We start from the raw sequence: 19983 nt of genomic DNA, 5'->3' as shown, positions 1-19983 counted from the left end.
ACCTTTTGCACAATACTTTGTTGATGCACCTTTGGTAACAATTAGAGTCTCAGGTCATCTTGAATATGATGCCACAAGCTTGGTGCACTTATATTTGGGCAGTTTTGTCCATTCCTCTTTGCAGCACCTCTGCTACAAAGAGCCATTTTCAGATCTCTCCAGAGATGTTCAACTGGATTCAGGTCTGGGCTCTGGCTGGGTCATTCAAGGACATTCACATAGTTGTCCTGAAGCCACTCCTTTGATATCTTGACTGTGTGCTTAGGGTCATTGTCCTGCTGAAAGATGAACCGTCGCCCCAGTCTAAGGTCAAGAGAGCTCTGGAGCAGGTTTTCATCCAGGATGTCTCTGTACATTTCTGCATTCATCTTTCCCTCAATCCTGACTAGTTTCCCAGTTCCTGCTGCTGAAAAACATCCCCACAGCATGATGCTGCCATCAGTGAGAACATTGAAAGAAACAGACTAGAAGCAGGATTTTGAATGGTAGACCTACAATTTCTGGTTGGGGTTGTGGTGAGGCTACCAAAATTCTTGGAGCGGCTACCGCCCTACCAAGTCCCACCTTCGATTAATGTCATCCACAAGTGACAAATCCCTGCTTGCACCAGCATTGTGAAGGAAAGTAAAACCTTAAATTGAAGCATTTCTCAAGTGAGAACAGTAAAAATGTTGCACTGCAAACCCTGAAAAATATGAAATCTCTCATTGGTGGTGACAGGCAAAAGTGGACTGCTGCAATACAGTGTGGAGCGGTGATAAGAGAATATGGCAACAGTAAATCTTGTTATGCTGGGAAAAAGAAAACAAAAAGATTTATTTATTTTTTACAATAAATCCAGTCTTATAAAGAGCACCACTACAGCTGTGGCATGAAAATAATGGAAATGCCACATAAGAAAAAGTATTTTACTTTGAAGTGACTAAATCAAAAAACCTGGAAAGAGGGAGGGGGTGGGTGATCCTATGCTGAATGCCATTTAGCATTAGAGCAAGTTTAAAAGAGCTCTGACAGTCAGCGATGCTCAAAAGGCTACATATCTTCAAAAGAAGCTTCAAAAAACAGCCCAAACACACCTATGTGCCTTCTTTTGAATGAGCTCATGAGATTAAAACGTCACTCAACCTTTACGAGAAATTCTGGAGCACAGTGTGAAATAGATTCTGGTTGAGTCTTCAAAGCACGGCATATTATTTCCTCCTCAGTACACAGAGTTCAGGACTGCAGTGAAAACTAAAACACGCCTCCGTACCATTTGCTTTGAAACACTTTACAGTCACACATTACCTGCATCATCCGTGTTTTAATCGTACTAAAACTATTAAGTCTTTAATAGTGAGCAGTATTCTTACTACACTCTCCACACAAGACATTAAGGCCTGATTGTCTCTGGAGTCACAGCTTGAGTTCACAGTAAACTGAAGGATAATGAGGTGCATTTGTCTTCACGGTGCACATGCTGCAAGATTGTACATGATGTGTGTGTTCTGTACACGTGGATTCCACAGTGTAACATTCAAATGCCGCCGATCCCACAGGTGCATCTGCTTCTTGTGCTTCCGTGTCTAAATAGTGGGGCAGCTTAGCTAAATTTTCTGTAAAAATTGTTAGTTTTGTGATAAAAGTATGGAATTTGGCACACATATTCTAAATTAACTAATGTTTATTTTCAGATATGGAGCCATCCTGGAGCTGACCTCTATATCACATTATTTGTCTGATCATAATGATTCCAAAAAGGTATAGTTTGGACTATCTCTGACTGAATTCCATGGAGTTATGGGGTAAAAACAGCAAAAAATGTGACAAAGGTCAGTGTGTACAGGGGTCAAAAGTTGAAGTTGCTCCAATTTTGGTTAAAAAAAAAAAAGATGCAAATTATTGGTTAATAGCATTTTAAACTGGAATAGTATGCACCATCTGTCATGCTTAGTTATCATGTTATGGGGTAACACGTCATACGTCATAGAATCCAATGGACGTCGACCTTGTTTGACCTTATCTTTGGAGACCAAGCATTCAACACAGTCCTTTTATTTCAACCAATAATTTGCACCACTTTTTACCAAAATTGGAGCAACTTCAACTTTTGACCCCTGTACACACTGAAACTCATCTTTTTCACCATTTTTGCCGTTTTTACCCCATAACTCCAGAACATGCAGTCATAGCAGTCTAAAACCTTTTTGGTGTTGCTATGATCAAACAAATAATGTGGTATAGTTTTCAACATGACTGGAGCATTTTTAAATTTTGACCTCTGTGTAATTCTTTATTGACCCCTGTAGCTCATTAGAGCTCAGCTCCAGGATGGCTCCATATCTGAAAAATAAATATTAGTTAATTTAGATTACGTATGTGTGCCAAATTCCATGCTTTTATCACAAAATGAACAATGTTTTGCTATGCCGCCCTATTAAAATGACATGCTTTTAATGTTCAGTTTCTCAGCATTTAATACTTTTTTTTCATAGGTTTCTAATCATAGCTGACAGGAGGGGCAGCTGGTGCACTCTTCTGCTGTAGTCTGACAACTCCATATGTTGCACACCCTGAGATGCTCTTCTGGATTCCTTGGTTGTCTATCAGCTCAAACCAATCAGACAATTCTTCTCTGACATCTGTTGCCCAGAAAACCTTAAGCTCACTGGTGTCTCCTCTTTTTCAGATCCGTCTCTGTAAACCCTAGAGATGGTTTGCTTTAACAAACAGGTGTATCTGATGAAGTGGCCAGTGAGTATACATGCCCCCTTTAAAAGTCAGCTACTAAGATGACTGATCAATTTCCAACAGACTTACAATTTTTGAAATTTCTATCTTTGGATTTCAAGCCACTAATTGAGGCACTTGTTCTCTTACAGACGTATTAAGAAGTGAAGGTGTGACCATTCAGTTTCCTTTCTCAGCAGTGATTTGCAATCAAATCTCTCAGCAAACACATTTACAAGGTATGACATTCTGAAGTAGGGTTTCTGAAACGATTTGGAAATGTCACACTGTAACTAAAAGATAGGAAAGAATTATTATTATTATTATTTTTAAATGGTCTCAGTTTGAAAAAGTGGGCATAGCATGGATAAGCCGTTTTTCTATTCAACACACTGGTGAGTATCCGTTTCTACTGCAAGTGGAGCTTTTGCTGCAGTCTGAGACACCCCCGTGAGCACATTGTACACTTCTGTTAACACACCGTGCTGTGCTCTGGATTAGTTTTAATTACATCCAGCGGTGTACCATGCCACTAGCCATGAACCCAACACAGTTGCCTCCAGCAGCCTTCTTCTTGGGGATGCTGCAGACGAAAAACTGAGTAACCAGCGCGCTAACACTTTGCACATTAAAGTGACGGTACTGTCTATCACACCGTGGATTTCGATTGATAAGACTTTTTTTTTACATGCATAGGAGTAGCCAGGAATCAAACTATCAATCCTCCAGTTAGTTTTGGAGAAATGAGATTATTTTGAAGAAATGTCCAAAATTTGGTAGTGATATTCAAATTTTGTAGATCCAGTGACCATGTGTGTGGGTCATGACCTGTGAGATCAGGAGATGTCTGGGGAGAACATATGGAATCATGAGGTCCTGAGATCAGGAGATGTCTGGGAAGAACTTATGGAATCATGAAGTCGCTGGACAAAGGTGTCTGGCATTGCCAATATCATTACAGGAGAGTGAAAGTCCAAGTGTTTGGGGTCCTGCACGTGAAGGCTAATGAGAGTATAAGGGATCACAAAAAACTCAGTTGGATCATGTGTTTTAAGTCACAGATTGGATAATTTTTTAGATCACTTAAAAAAAATGAAGATAAATATATTTTTAAATAAATTATTCCATCCATCCAGTTTCTGTACCTGCTTGCTACAATTAAGGGTCACTGGGGGCTGGAGCGTATCATAGGGCGTGAAGCGGGTACACCCTGGACAGGACACCAGTCTATCACAGGGCTAAAATAAAATAGTGTTATATTAAATTGCTATATGAACAGTACTGGTGAATAAATAAATAGCTGTTGTCAAGATCATAAAAATGTCATAAAAAGAAATAAAACAGCTGAATTTATAACTTCAAATTTGTGAAGATATCTACATGTCACAGACAATGTAGATGCTATTTATGTAGCACATTCAGGATAAATACATAGGCCCTCCCGAGCAGGCATGCCACTCAGGTCGGGATGACACGGTACACATCACCGATCCTCGTGATCTCACAGAGATAATAGTGTGTGCACTCAATCCTCAAATCCTGATATTTTGGAGTCATATTTACATATTTGAATGCAGACGTGCACAGAGTCTGCACGAGGCTGCCTCGAGTGGACTGGAAGGTAGCAGAGGCTTTCAGCTTTAAATATGCTCCATTCACATGAACGCACAGCTGTTCTTTCCAAGTGACGTTACATCTGACACAGGGGCATGTGCCAAGCTTTGGGGGTGTGACCAAATTAAACCTGTGTCGAGGCTTGTATCATTTTACAGATTATCACATGAACAAAGACAAACCAGCTCTCGCTTTGGTGAAATCACATGACTGTTTCATTTTGTGTGCAGCACATGAGGAAGTGTCTCTGCTGATTGTGACTCAAATTGTGACATTTGAATTGACAGTGTCTTTGAAGAAGTGAACCCTCTGCTGCGTTTCCAGTCAGACCTCTTTCCCAGACGGACTGCCTCCTCAGCGCACTTCCAATTACCTAGCGCATTGGCCGTTTGGATCCACAAGCTCTAGATTGGGTAGTGTTTATAAAATAGGTAGCTGACATTTTAAGGGTGGTAAATCATGCAAAATGTCTGTGAGTTGGAATGGTGTGCAAGTCTAGAATGTTTTTAGAAACAGACCTCAACAGTTTTTAGAAGAATAACTGAACCCTTTTATTTCGTGTTAAGTAATTTCTTAATGTTAATTTACTGTCTTATTATTGTACTTATAAATTGTTTAGGTTATTGTTATCATATACACACTATTATCATCATCAGTTTATTATTATTACTTTATTACTTTATGTCATTTGATTTTTAAATGGACCACAATGGAAATAAGTGTTTTCACTTTCTTGTGTCATCCATGTATTTTTAATGTATTTACAATTATATTATGTACAGTAAACTTGCATACAATGGATTCAGTTGAACCAGCTAATTTTGTCCATTATAATCGAAATCAGTTGTATGCATAAAACAGATAATATCCGTTATATGTACAAAATGGACAAAATCCGTTTTATGTATGTAATTGGATTAGTTACAGTCAGAAGGTGCCGAACAATCTACAGGAAATCCTGAATTAGGACCTACCTCATTTAATGACAGGGTCAAGACTTTGTCTGGAAAAAATAAACCCCTTAAATACATTATATGCATTAAAAATATTACATTTGGACAAGTCACTCTTTTTCGAAGTCCGCTGCAGAGTGGTACCTTAAAATCCTAAAGCCTGATTTATGCTTCTGCAACTCTGCAGATGATCTCTGACCATTCAATGTGCAGATCGTCTATCTAGAATGTCAGACTGGTTGGCTGGGGTCATGATTAACTAATCGCAGATGTGTACTTTTGATTAATGGTTCAGCTTTGGACAGGAGCAGTGCAACCTGACATTGTTATTGAAAGCTTAGGAGACAGGGCTCATATCAAAGTTAGGCCAGACTTTGTGTCTTTCCATTGTTTTGTGATATCGTCATTCCTATATGCTGTATGCAACGATATTCAATAAATAGAAGAGGCAATGGGCGGGACCTTTAGGACAGACGACAGTTCTTTCTGAAGGAGCTTCTCGTTTGTCCTCTCCTGTACAGGATAAAGAAATTCAGTCTCTCCTGGGTGATCATTTCTATGCGTGTGTGTGTGTAAACTTTTCAGGTCTAACTCTGAAAAACTCTAACAATGTGCGCATTAATCTTTTAAAATTCTCCATCTCCATCGTGTCTTATGCAATCTGAAGCAGGAATGATGGCTTTTTCTAGATTAATTTCTCCCTCAACGAGCTTCTTTGTACAATCAACCTCCAAACCAAAGGTAAGGTGCACAATTTCCTCCATGAATTACATTTCAGCATCTTGTTCTGAGTCTGTGTGGTGAAGTTGGTCATGTGTATTTGATCCATGATCGAAATGAAATCAGCATGCATACTGCAAAAACTATTAAAATATGACTGGAAAGGAAGGAGTGAAACCAGAAAAGTGACAAATCACAGCCTTTTAGCAGTTGCCTCACACTCCGGAGAGACAGGCAGAGGGCTATGATCTAAAGCTGCGCTGACACTTGCATGACTTTGATGCATGCACTTGCACGCACGTCATCGTGACGATCCCACTTGCTGTGTTCCCAGCTGAATTCCATGCTTTGTTCCACCGCCTGCCACACGCTGAGCGCTGCATATATAAAATAACTATTTCATAGTGGATTAAATCATTTTCTCTGCTGAATGAAGCTGCTTTAAAGGGCTCCAATCGCTTCCTGAATCACAGAGGACCGCTCCAGCAATGCCGTACGCATGTGCTGAATGAGGTGGAGAAAGCATTTCGAGTAGTCTAAAAAGGTAATTACACGGCACCCCTCTCACGTTCAGTCTATACCCGTTAAAGTCAAGTTTACTCTCCTGCACGACACAGGTCGTGCAAGTGCGTGAATCAAAGTCATGCAAGTCTCAGTGGGCCTTAAAGTTCTTTGGTTCATCACACCCAGGGATATGTGTGAAACTTAACACCATATTACAACCCCAATTCCAATGAAGTTGGGACGTTGTGTAAAATGTAAATAAAAACAGAATACAATGATTTGCAAATCCTCTTCAACCTATATTCAATTGAATACACCACAAAGACAAGATATATAATGTTCAAACTGATAAACTTTATTGTTTATGAGCAATATTTGTTCATTTGAAATGGATGCCTGCAACACGTTTCAAAAAAGCTGGGACAGTGGTATGTTTATCACTGTGTTACATCACCTTTCCTTCTAACAACACTCGATAAGTGTTTGGGAACTGCGGACAGTAGTTGTTGAAGCTTTGTAGGTGGAATTCTTCCCATTCTTGCTTGATGTACGACTTCAGTTGTTCAACAGTCCGGGGTCTCTGTTGTCGTATTTTGTGCTTCATAATGCACCACACATTTTCAATAGGCGACAGCAGGCAGGCCAGACTAGTACCCGCACTCTTTTACTACAAAGCCACACTGTTGTAACACATGCAGAATGTGGCTTGGCATTGTCTTGCTGAAATAAGCAGGGACGTCCCTGAAAAAGACGTTGCTTGAATGGCAGCATGTGTTGCTCCAAAACCTGGATGGACCTTTCAGCATTGATGGTGCCATCATAGATTTGTAAGTTGCCCATGCCATGGGCACTAACACACCTCCATACCATCACAGATGCTGGCTTTTGGACTTTGCACTGGTAACAATCTGGATGGTCTTTTTCCTCTTTTGTCCGGAGGACACAACGTCCATGATTTCCAAAAACAATTTGAAACGTGGACTCATCAGACACAGCACTTTTCCACTTTGCGTCGGTCCATTTCAAATGAGCTCAGGCCCAGAGAAGGCAGCTGGGTTTCTGGATATTGTTGATGTATGGCTTTTGCTTTGCATGGTAGAGTTTTAACTTGCACTTGTAGATGTAACGACAAACTGTGTTAACTGACAATGGTTTTCTGAAGTGATCCTAAGCCCACGCGGTAAGATCCTTTACACAATGATGTCGTTTTTTAATGTAGTGCCGCCTGAGGGATCGAAGGTCACAGGCATTCAATGTTGGTTTCCGGCCTTGTCGCTTATGTGTAGAAAGTTCTCCAGATTCTCTGAATCTTCTGATTATATTATGGACTGTAGATGATGGAATCCCTAAATTCCTTGCAATTGAACGCTGAGAAACTTTGTTCTTAAACTGCTGGACTATTTTTTCACGCAGTTGTTCAAAAAGTGGTGATCCTCGCCCCATCTTTGCTTGTGAACGGCTGAGACCTTTGGGGATGCTCCTTTTATATCCAATCATGACACTCACCTGTTTCCAATTAGGTGTTCTTTGAGCATTCATCAACTTTCCCCAGTCTTTTATTGCCCCCGTCCCAACTTTTCTGAAATGTGTTGCAGGCATCCACTTCAAAATTAGCAAATATTTGCACAAAAACAATAAAGTTTATTAGTTTGAACATTAAATATCTTGTATTTGTGGTGTATTCAATTGAATATAGGTTGAATAGGATTTGCAAATCATTGTATTCTGTTTTTATTTACATTTTACACAACATCCCAACTTCATTGGAATTGGGGTTGTGCAGTGCAGGCAACAAGGTCCCGTGTTTGAGCACAGTTTGAAAAAAAAAAAAAACATATAGCCAATCTTTTAATCACGGAAATGTGGTACCCACTTCGGCAAGCGTCGGCGCTGAACCGGTACATGCAAGGGGTTTTTAATGGAAATGCATTGCGATCAGACAGCGCGTTTTGTACATGTGAACGAAAATCCGTTTTATGCGCTGTTTATTACATGGAAAACCATACAAAAGCATTGGGACTTTTGCTTTTGTCCTGTGAGTGCAAACATCCTGTTTACACGATGACGGGTTAGGCATGTTTTACTGTACTTACAGTGAAATCTCTCTCCCTCTCTCTCTCTCTCACACACACACACACACACACACACACACACCACACACACACACCCACACACAACACCACACACACACACACACACCCCACACACACACACACACACACACACGTTTAACCCTTTAACTGTTGCCGAAGTATATCATTGTCATTTTCTACTCACAATAAAAAATCTCAAAGGTACTAACACAACTTTTTCCAAAATTTTTCCAAATCTGGGCAAAAACGAGTCAATATACAGATCATTTACCGCCCCCTGTTGGATTGGCGTGTGAGTCCAGAATGTAATGATCAATGTCCATTGTTCAGTGTTGCTAGCTAATATCTGTAGTTTCTCTAAAAATACTACTCTTATCAACATTCCGTTTTGGCGGCATTCATCTCTGACCCAAACTACATAAGCATACCAAACCGCAAAGGTCAGCTCTCCCCAGTTTTTCCATGGTCAAAATTGCACGCACACATGCTTTTTTTTTACACACCCAAACAGCGACAGTGGCAGAAGACATCACATGCACTATCCTTCTCACTCATGGTAACGGCAACATGACACTTAACTAAACTGACTAAACCAATTGAACTACAAAAACACAAGAAAATCAATTACACTAACAACACTGTTAAACTAATATGAACAAGAATAACATTTAAAACCCCAAAATCCAGAACTCCCAAGGTGCACTGTAGCACAATATCCATTGTTCATTGTTGTTAGCTAATATCACTAATTTTTCCAAAAATAAAGTCAATGTAAGTCCAGATTTCTTGTTTCGTTTTGGCTTCAGTGTCATTCATTAGTACCGTGTGACCGGGGTTTAACCAGTTTACTGTGTGTAGTGCAATTCCTGGTTACTTCTGTGTAAATATCATGGCAGGTGCACATTGTGCAGCAATAAAACCACTACTTTTTAGCTCATTCTAACATTAGCTTTGACAAAATGTTGACAGTAGAATTTAATAATGAATAAATTAAATTTACTGATAAAACAAGAAAATGGTACTGTGTTAAACAATGTCTCTTATCAAGCTTTTTACAATTAACCTCCACATTTTTCCAGTGTTCCATGAACTTACAGAGAAAATACTAAAACAAGCCAAATTATCTCATTATATTTCATCCGTCATTCATAAATCGACAGCTTTCAGCATCTTAAAATTCTTTTGTTTAACAGAGACGTGCTTTAACTTTTTGTCAGTGTGAATCTACAAATCACTGAGGTTCAACTGCACAGACAGATGAGATTTATAAGTGTGTTATGTAGTTGGTTAAGACAGTCACTCTCAGATTTATTGTTTTGTATCACAGCATGATCCAGACGATCCAGAGCTTCGAATCCGGCTCATGATCACACTTTGTGTAATTTCCACAGTTTATTTGTGTCTTTAACTCTGCATGCCTTCGAACACAAATGGCGGAAAAAGGTAATATTGACGTCGGTTAATGCAGAGTAACAAATGAATGAGAATTTGACTGATACGTTCCACTTAACATGGGACAGAGGATGAACACTGGTAATCCCTCTGTATCTGAGGACAGAAAATAACCGAATGTAAGAAAGCAGAAGAGATGTCATTTAGCTAAAAGAATACTCACATGTGCAGTCACTTCTCAGGTAGCAAGTTCATTTAGCTTATGCACGCACAGTTTGTGGGTTAAAACCAACAGCTGGGCCTCACATCCAGAAGGCCAGTGAGGAACTGCAGCTGGTCCTGTTGTCCTTCCATGTCTCTAATGAGGCCAAGTTTCCAAACACAGCCCGAGAAGAGCTGTGGCACATCTGTGTATCTGAGGGTGGTACTACTCAAGTATCTTGTGGTAGGGATAAAGGGGTAGGCCTCGAGTGAAAGCAGGGATGTCCATGATGGCTATGGCACCCGCCATCTTTGATGAGGCAGGAAGGAAGGTGAGCTTAGATACCTCCCCGTAGGTAGAACCACACATCTCCTCCTGTTCACTGTCTCGACCCTCCTGTTTTTTACTGCTGTCGTCATTGTCACACTCTTCAGCACCAAAACCCACGACCTTGGTGATACAGAGAAAGATCTACTAAAACTACTGTATGCGCACGTACAATAGCGCAGCAGATAAATGTAACGTCATAAGAATCTTTCCTTTTGGGATACAAGCACCAAATTTGGCACAATGGTACTTCTTGGTCTACTTTTTTGGAAAAAAAAAAGCCATTACCCACTTTTATCACCGCAAAAAAATAGATGGTGGCCATCTTTTGCAGGATGGTGCCCAGAAATATGCATTTTCAACATATACTTGCACAATCTTGGTTTATTTCAATGTTGTACCTGTTAAATATTGTCAATGATGTGCGTCTTGACTTATACGGCCAAAAACAAAGACAGTTTGAAGCTATCCCTCCTCCAAAAGCTGCTCTCTTACAACATGCAAAGCGTGATGGTTACCATGCTTTGGAGTCAAGCAACTGAGTGTCATCCAGACTGGCCATGACCAGCTGAATATGGTTGGAATAACTTGGAGAACCTGTGCCAGATTTTCCTGATAACTATTCCACCTATAATTGAAAGCTGCCAACAGTAGACCAAATGTGGATACAAGAGGCTTTGCAGAGGAAAATGCAAAGAGCTACAACTTTAGGCTGAGCTGCCCATGTCACTGCAAATGTGAGACCGACTTTGTGCACCACACTGTAATGTAATTAGTGTTTACGTTAGATATGTCAATTAAATCTTTAATAATCTGTAATTTTGATACACTTGTAAGCCTCATTTAATGTCATTTAGTGTCAAGGAAATAAAATTGCATGGACTAGCTGCCTGTCTCCAGTGTAACCATATTTTGTGTAAATTTGTGAGTTTCTGTCAATGTACGACTGTATAAAATAGGTTTATTCACTGCACAAACAAATATTACTTTTAAAAGTGGAGACGACTCCAATAATACCTTAAAATGTTACATTTGTGTTTATTAGCATCAAATTTAATGATTTAGTAATGTGTTCACCCATACTTGCTGGCCTGTGTTTTATTTATGCAAAAAGCTATATTTTTGGTGGCCATAACCTCCTGACTACCAGGACACACACACGCACACACATGGACTTTTTCTTAAAAAAAAAAAAAAAAAGACTTCTCGGAAGTATTTATACCAAATTTGGTCTTTGCATCTTCAACTGAATGATTCTTACACTTATCTGTTGCACTAAAAATCACACAGAGGATTTACTTACATGCACGCTGAGTTTGCGACTGTTCTGTCCTCGTGGTTCGTGGAACCAGGAAACCAGTTCAGCTTTGGTCATCTGCTTGAGGGCCTCGATCTAAACACAAAGACACACAAATGGTCAGAAATACCCACCTTTCAGTGATTGATTAATGTAGATAAAGTAAAGATCTGTGAGCAAGTTGGCAAAATGATATACACCGCTCTGCCATTACTAGTTGTTTACATGTACCAGTAGTAGTAGTAGTAGTAGTAGTAGTAGTAGTAAATCTTTTGTTGTGTGGGCCACTGAAGAGGAGGTACTGCTGGCCCACCACCAGAGGGCGCCCTGCCTGAAGTGCGGGCTTCAGGCAGAGAGGGCGCTGGAGCAACCGGGAGTGACAGCTGTTACTCATCAACAGCACCAGCTGTCACTCATCAACACCAAAGTACCATAAAAGCCAGGCACCAACTCCACCTCGCTGCCGAGATATCTACCGTTTAGGTAATATTCTCTGCAGTACTTGAACTGTGACTTACGTCTGATCTGTTTGCAGCCGTTGTCCTGTGGTGCACTTTCAGCTGGGTTGGCGGTCAGTGAAAGAACCGACGTCCTCACCTCTCACTCCAACCAGATAAGTGGTTTAACAGGAGCTGCTATTGTGTTTCCTACTTCGGAAGTGGAGGTGCTCCCTCCCGGAGGAACTGTATCAGTGTCTGAGGATTTACTGGGTGTGTATCCACACACCCACGATTAACTGTCTCTGCTTCCTGCCAGCAGTACCAGGTCTGACAGCTGGAGACGGTGGCCACCTGGGGGACCCAGGACTTGGCAGCTCCGGTGTTCTTCAGATCCGTTGGCGGTGGAAGTCGTGTGGGGACCCGGCTCTTCTCTGGACAGACGTCTTCTATCCTCGAGCCTGCCCACACGTCACTTTTCGTATAATTGACTGTCATTCACAAACTGCATTTGTCTGTATTCCGTTGTGCACAATTCGCAACATTAAATTGTTATATTTTGGCTTATCCATTGTCCGTTCATTTACGCCCCCTGTTGTGGGTAGGTGTCACTACACTTTCCCAACATCTTTAGTGGCTTGAATTAACAATCTGGTCAACCTCTGCGTGGTGTGTTTATTACTCTATTGTATTGACAAATATGACGTATTTAAAAAATAAATAAATAAAGCAAACTTCATGCGCATCTTAATATGGTGTGCTGCCACTGTGTGAGGGTTCATTGAAAACCATGATCTGATTTAGTAGGAGTTACATTTACCAAACTCAGGGTGAATCCTATAGCTAAATAATTTTTTGTATATTGTTTCTGAACAGCTATTTTAAAGTACAAATTACAAAAGCACTGAAAATACATACAAAAAGTGAAGAAAATCAACATGTACATACAAAAGTGTTACAATGTAATACATCATGTAATATACAAGGCCCATAATTAACAGAACCAATAAAGAAAATTGATTACAGATACCCAAAATCTTGCCTTAAAGATGATATTTCAGAAATTCACAGCTTCACTGTTTTATGTAAACAAATTAATCCACACAGAAGGTGCAACCAGAATCAACTTAAGCGGCACTTAGAACTGCAGATCTGATATGTACTGTGTGTTTTTCTTATTGTTGAAACAGACATTTCTTTCTGCCACCATTAGTGACGGAATCTTGGATTTTATTTAATTTAATTCCAGGTTTAGTAATAAATAATCTGTAATAAGTAAACAAATAGGGAGCTAGGTACAGGTACCAGCTAGGTACAGGTCTGTATGATTAAAACCACAAGGTTATCTAAGACATTTTCAAGTCAGTCATTACAGCACTGTGTTCCTCACCTCTCTGTTGAGTCTGTCAAACACAAACTGCTGTGTGAACACCTCAGTCCAGTTCCTGTCCACCTCTTCCCCGAGATGCGTGTCTTCACACTCCTTCAGCTTCACCAAAGCAGTCACCTGCACGAGAAACACACACAAACAGTGCAAAGGCTCTCTATATCTACATATGGATTCTTCTTTGACAAGGAGGTGATAGTCAAAAACCAATGAGGCCACATCCACATAAAGTTGGACCTAACCAGTTTTAGGATTATACAGTGGCATGGAAATGTTTAGGAACTCTTGGCCTTGTACACTTTTGTTTTTTGTTTGAGCTGTTCTCTGAAACTCTATAGGCCCTCTGGATTTCTAGTCTCGAGGTGTCTCTCTCTTCTCCTGAGGGTTCCCTCAACGTTGATGGCTTTCAGGTCACGTTACTTTGTACCATATCTGTGGACACCATGGTGGCCTTTTCGTGATGCTTGCACTGCATGTTTTAAAGTTGTTAACAACAGCTGCAGGTGTCATCTACTTCCTTGAACGTCCTCTGAAAACCAAGTGCCACAATTCATGCGTTCTCTGTGCCCAACGTGAGCGTGGACTGCCACAATTTGAATTTTTTTTTTTAACTCTTTGATGCAATGATTATGGCCACTTGTGGGCTTTCGCCCCAGCCCCATGGACCCTGTGAGGCAGATGAACCATGGCAGGACAGCACCTTACTGGCTGGTGTCTGCACAGCTTGGGGTGGGTGGTGGTTGTACAGTGAGTTTAGAAGAGCTTTCCCACCATCAGGAGCAAAGCCTGGCTTATGAGCTATGCCAATTAAGCTGGGGGACAGCACAGCAAACTGCTGCTGATGCAACACTCAGGGCTGAGATTGGCAAATTCGATTTTCAGAGGAAAATAAGCCAGGGTCCAGGGGCCGCAGGCCCTGGTGGGTCCAGGGCAGAGCATTTTGCTGTTTTAAAACATGTAAATTGCACTAAAATATTAAAAACTACTATAAATGCCAGGTGTTCATAGCTAAATTCAAACTGTAGACCCTTACTAAGACCATCTACTGTACATGTGTATTTTTGACCAAATATTTTTCATAACTAGACTTACTTGATTTTCAGCATTCTCCACTTTCAGCATGGCACACTTGTCAACAAACATACATGTACATGTATATCCTCAAATACATGTACATGTATAATCCAATGTTCTATGTCCATTGAACTGTCAGACCATATAAGGTTTATATTTAGTCGATTTGATCTCCACCTATAACACTGTCATCACGTGTATACATGTATATAATATACACACACATACATGTATATATAATTATAATGTTCTAGCACACTACAATAACGTCAAAATGTCTGTTTACATAATCCACTGACTGTGTGTGTGTGTGTGTGTGTGTGTGTGTGTGTGTGTGTGTGTGTGTGTGTGTGTGTGTGCAACACCGAAGAAAGGGCGGGAGAAACGCATACGAGTATATAACCTTTGCGCTGATTGGTCATAAGCTTTGTAATAACCAATGAAAATGTGCATAAGTAATAGCTTCGACTGAGCTTCGATACCGTCTCGGTTTTTATGATTTGTTGAAGGGAAAACTACCGAATACAGTGGTCCCTCGTTTATCACGGGAGTTACGTTCTAAAAATAGCCTGCGATAGGCGAAATCCGCCAAGTAGTCAGCGTTATTTTTACAATTATCATAGACGTTTTAAGGCTGTAAAACCCCTCACTACACACTTTATACACTTTTCTCAAACAGGCATTAACATTTTCTCACAAACATTTGTTTGAGAAATAAATATAGAACGTTTTCCTATAAATAATTATGATGGCTTTTAGAACTACAAATTTAATTTTAACGATCAACCTACAAGGTTGGACACATAAGAAATTATTAAGTGACTGACCAGTATTTCACAGTTCCTCTGATCGCGCCTCTGCGTCCTGGCGCCGCTCCGCTCTTTTTCCACTGAGTCACACCTCGCTGCAGGCGTCTTTTTCCGAGTGAACAACACAGTTATGGGTAGTTGTTGGCGCTCTTTTTTCTTCTGGGCGAGAAGCAGAACACAACGCGCGTGCAGTTTCTTCGCTCACTGCCTCCGGTGTTACCGTTGCGAGACAGATGCGGGACCCGCAAAGAAGCCAAGTCATTAAAAAGATATAAACCTCTCTCGGTGGCCAAGGAGCTCTGAGGCTGCGGTTACCGAGACCATGCAGCGCTGCGGATCTTTCTGCAAGAATTCTATCCTTGCTGGAGCACTCTGCATGAAAACAGTTAGTCTCTGGACCTGTTGCCAGATTTTGGCGGCATGCGCTATTTAAAAAAAAAAAAAAAAAAGCAGCAGCATGCAAAATTGCACTAAAAAAAAATCTGCGAAACTGCAAGACCGCGAAAGGTGAACCGCAATATAGCGAGGGACCACTGTATTGGAAGTTGAAAGACTACACAGTTACCTCCCTTACACTACATGCTCATTGTGCACCTACTTCATACTGGTCACTGTCAGCACAGCGTTACTTCCGCGTTCGGCTGACTGACGGACTGATTGAACTTGCTGTGTCGGCGATAACAAAGACCACTCAGTGTTCTGAATAGACGACAATTTTATAAACAAAGGTACTCCTGGCATTAATTTTTTTTTGCATTCTTACTCCCCACCCCCCCACCCCCACCCCTAAAATTTTCTCAACGGATTTGGACGTTTCACAAAATCCACCTCACTGTCAACTCCGCAGAAATCCGCGGATCCGCAGAAAACTCATCCCTGAACACTGATGAAGCTTCTCAAGAGCTTGATAAAGGTTTGGAGGACAAGCTGTTGCCCTGGCAATGGGCCCCCACTCTCCACGTAATCCAAGGGAAGGATGAGGCTAACCATTAAAGTGACAGTGATGACACAGAAACTGCCAACAGTAGGTTGAGTACAACTTCAGACTGCCTGCAGACTCTGTGTGCATCTTCTTTAGTGTACACACCTGCAGAGGGAAGGAGAACAAACCTGATGAGCTCCTTTCCCCAACCGCCCACTGCCCGAGACTGCCGCATTCCATTATTTTGGCTTTGACTTTTATTGAATTTATATCTTTTTGTAGAGATGTGTTTTCACTGAGATTAAGGACATAATTTTAGATCATTTGAACAGAGAAGCCAAAATTATTTTCACAAATTTGATGCCGCAGAAAACTAAAATGTGTAAAAGCAGAGGAGACACAGACACACACACACACACACCCACACACACACACACACACACACACATTGTATATATATATATATATATATATATATATATATATACATATAGGCTGCTTCAGGGATTTTCTTGATATTCTGTTATTATTTCCCTGGTAGAACAGCAACAAATTGCTGCTTTGTTTTCATCCCATCTCTCTGCCACATCACCCCCCATCTGTGTGTGCTTTGAGTGTGTCTGATTTAGAGGCCAACTTCAGTGTTGTAGCGTTATGGTCTCCCTGTGGTTTCAGTATAATGGTGTCTCCGGTTTGTGTTTATGGGCGTGCACTGCAGTCAGTGCCGCATTTATTTCTATTCTTGTGCATGTGTATCTCATGGGGAATAAAGCACCTGCCCCTCATTTCAGTAATCACAGTATATGAGCTGCTGGTTTTCACTCTGTCTTGGTCAGATCATCCTGTGTGTTTGATCTTCAGCTGTACATCTCACCCTGCTGTTGTCAGTCTGTAGTGAATCCCTGCAATGTATCAATGGTTTTCCTGCTGTTATTCCTGGTGGCCTCCTTGTGTGTGTGTGTTTTTTTTTTTTTGCTTAAATTTTACTTTCTGCAGTACCTGGACTACCACCACGTATGTTGATCTAGTCTCTGATGATGTCAGCAAATTCTATTACATTTTGGAACACAGCTAGATGAGAGAATCAAGAAATTTCAGATTCTTTATTTTTTTAAGGACTGTGAGACAGGATATTTTACTACCTAACACATTTTTTTAATTAAGTTTAATGATAACTGGGGTAAAAAACATTAAATATCGGATCAATGCTTGAAATAAGAATAATATATTAGAAGAGTATTTTTTATTATTATGTGGGCTATTTCGGAGCTGATTTCTCTGAGGAGTATGTTTCTCATATACATGTGTAAATGTGTTATTACAAAGACGTAATCCATTTTTGTATTTGTACAAAACACTTGGCCTGTTAATAAAAAAGAAAAAAGCACTCCACATACCTGAGTATTAAAAGCCTCCTCAGACAGCGCACTGAGCTTCTCGCCAAATGAGACCAAGAACTTCTCAATCTTTAACTCCACCAGCTCAGTACTGGAAGAGAAAGGTTCATGGGGGGTAACAGATATATTACAGGCTACAGGGTATATCTGTTTCCTTTAGTCATTTATCTGTTCCACACGGTTCTCTTTCCAGAGCAAGACAGAAAAATTGTAGCTTGGGCTTGGGTGAATAGTAAGATAAATTAGATCTTTCCTGTGGGAAAGCAGTAAAGATAAATTGTATTTTGCTCGTGGGCGAATGAAAGGGTTACGATTGTATCATAGACTCACTTGAACTTGGTGGCCTGTGTTTCCACTGTGACAGAGAAGCCCAATATGCCTGAGGTGTTTCTGCAGGTGGGGTAGACATGATACCTGCAGAGGCAGATTTGAAAAAACAAGACAACTGCATTAAAGATCCTGCACAACGGATGAAAGCAGGTCCAAAGTAACTGAAGTATAAAGTGCATCACAAGATATGTTGTATTTAAGTGTTTTATAGAGCAAGTTTAATGTTGTTAATTTTATTCTGCTGTTAATTATTTTTAATGCAAGCATGCTGTTGCCCTACTGGCCAGGTTGTCCTTATAAAGAGATCTTGATCTCAGTGGGACTAAACTGGTTAAATAAAGGTTAAAACAAAAACCAAGAGTGGCACAATGCTAGCAACAGTCACCTTCTTATTTATGTCATTTCAGTATTCCCAATGAAGCTGCTTTCTAAATCATCTTCAAATGTGGAGGAAAACTTGATTTTTGCTTGTTACCCGAGGCCATCAAATATGGCCATCGGTATTGAGAAGGCTTTGCGTCTGTCTGTCCGTCCATCTGTTCTCAGCGTAAGTCCAGTCCTATAGGGAACCACAGTCTCGTGTGAACCCCAGCTTGATATCGTGGGATTTGACCACTTCTGGGTACAGCTTGCACAAACACAGCATCACTTCTAACGGAAAAATGTGTACTGTTTTGTTTTTGGCTGCAATCACTGAGGCAGTTGCGAAAAGTGCAGCTTTTTTCAGTTCCCAGTGGAGAAGGGAAGACGAAATGGTGAGGTCGTGTTGATAAGTTTTAACCTACACACTTTGCCAGAGCAGATGCAGTCTCTTGCATGTACAACTGCCTCCACATGTTTGAACAAACACAAACCAAACCACAACTTTCTTTTGCATTTTTCACTTTGTTTGCCATGTCATTTGCCCAAAAACTCAGAGAAAGTCATGTTTCTGATGGGGATAGACGAGGGCTGTCCCAGAAGAATTCTCTTTCATTTAATCCTTTAGCGCCCACTCTCAATGAACTGCGGTACCCAATTACTGCCAGAGTCTTAAAATTCACATTCTTGGGAGACAGACCTTGAACAAATTCAAGATGGCTAACCTTGACTTATTTTAAGAGGTTACAAACTCACATTCTGTTCCTATTTTATGCTTTGAATCATGCAAATCTTTTTTCTTTTTTTTTTTTTTGGTTGAGGGGTGGGGTGACAGCCAGTCTGAGCAGAGCAGCACCATGACATCAGGGGCAGGTCTCTCTGGAGCTCCAAAACCACTTAGTTTAAAGGTAAATATAACACGTTTCTCATATTATGTAAAAGCTAGCGAGAAATAAAGACTTCTAAAACTGAAAACGCTGTTTACAAGACATCTCACAGATGTTAGCATGGTGATGTCACTGGTTGGTCTAGCTAGCTGCTAACTCAGCTTGGTTTGTGTGCAAATATAACATTTTTCTCATATATTATAAAGCTAGTGACAAATAAACTTCCAAAACTGAAACACTGTTTTGTAACCTGATAACACCTCTGGACTGATTTACAAGACATCTCACAGACGTCAGCTTGCATGCTAACTTCCGCTCTTGTCAAAAGCTCACGTATGCGCACACACACTCCCTCCTGCAGATGCTGTTAAAACATAAATACATACAGAGGTGAATGTATCAATGATACACAGATAACACAATAAATAAGCATTGTGTTGTCTTACAGCCACTGCGGTCCTTGTGAAATTATCTCGTGACAAAATAGAGGGCCTTGACTGAACATGTACAAATTGTACATAAGACAATAGGATCTTAATGATTAATGCAAATAACAATCAATGTATATA

The 19983-nt window shown here is 40.5% G+C and overlaps 1 protein-coding gene across 1 annotated transcript in view; it reads right to left on the bottom strand.

Annotated features, from left to right (window-relative positions):
- Positions 1–9864: 9864 nt before the first annotated feature.
- The window catches only part of nrd1a (nardilysin a (N-arginine dibasic convertase)), a 69640-nt gene continuing 59521 nt past the window's right edge, over positions 9865–19983 (bottom strand). Inside the window, exons 27-31 of the mRNA XM_034195186.1 lie at positions 18168–18251; positions 17838–17928; positions 13639–13755; positions 11818–11907; positions 9865–10637 (exon numbers count right to left, since the gene is read on the bottom strand). Of these exons, the coding sequence (XP_034051077.1) occupies positions 10413–10637; positions 11818–11907; positions 13639–13755; positions 17838–17928; positions 18168–18251 (607 nt within the window). The 3' untranslated portion in view covers positions 9865–10412. The remainder of the gene's footprint in view (positions 10638–11817; positions 11908–13638; positions 13756–17837; positions 17929–18167; positions 18252–19983) is intronic.

Source organism: Thalassophryne amazonica, chromosome 19, assembly GCF_902500255.1.
Source record: "Thalassophryne amazonica chromosome 19, fThaAma1.1, whole genome shotgun sequence".
Lineage (NCBI taxonomy): Eukaryota > Metazoa > Chordata > Actinopteri > Batrachoidiformes > Batrachoididae > Thalassophryne > Thalassophryne amazonica.
The sequence above is the reverse complement of the archived record's forward strand: the minus strand, read 5'-3'. Positions and strand labels throughout refer to the sequence as shown.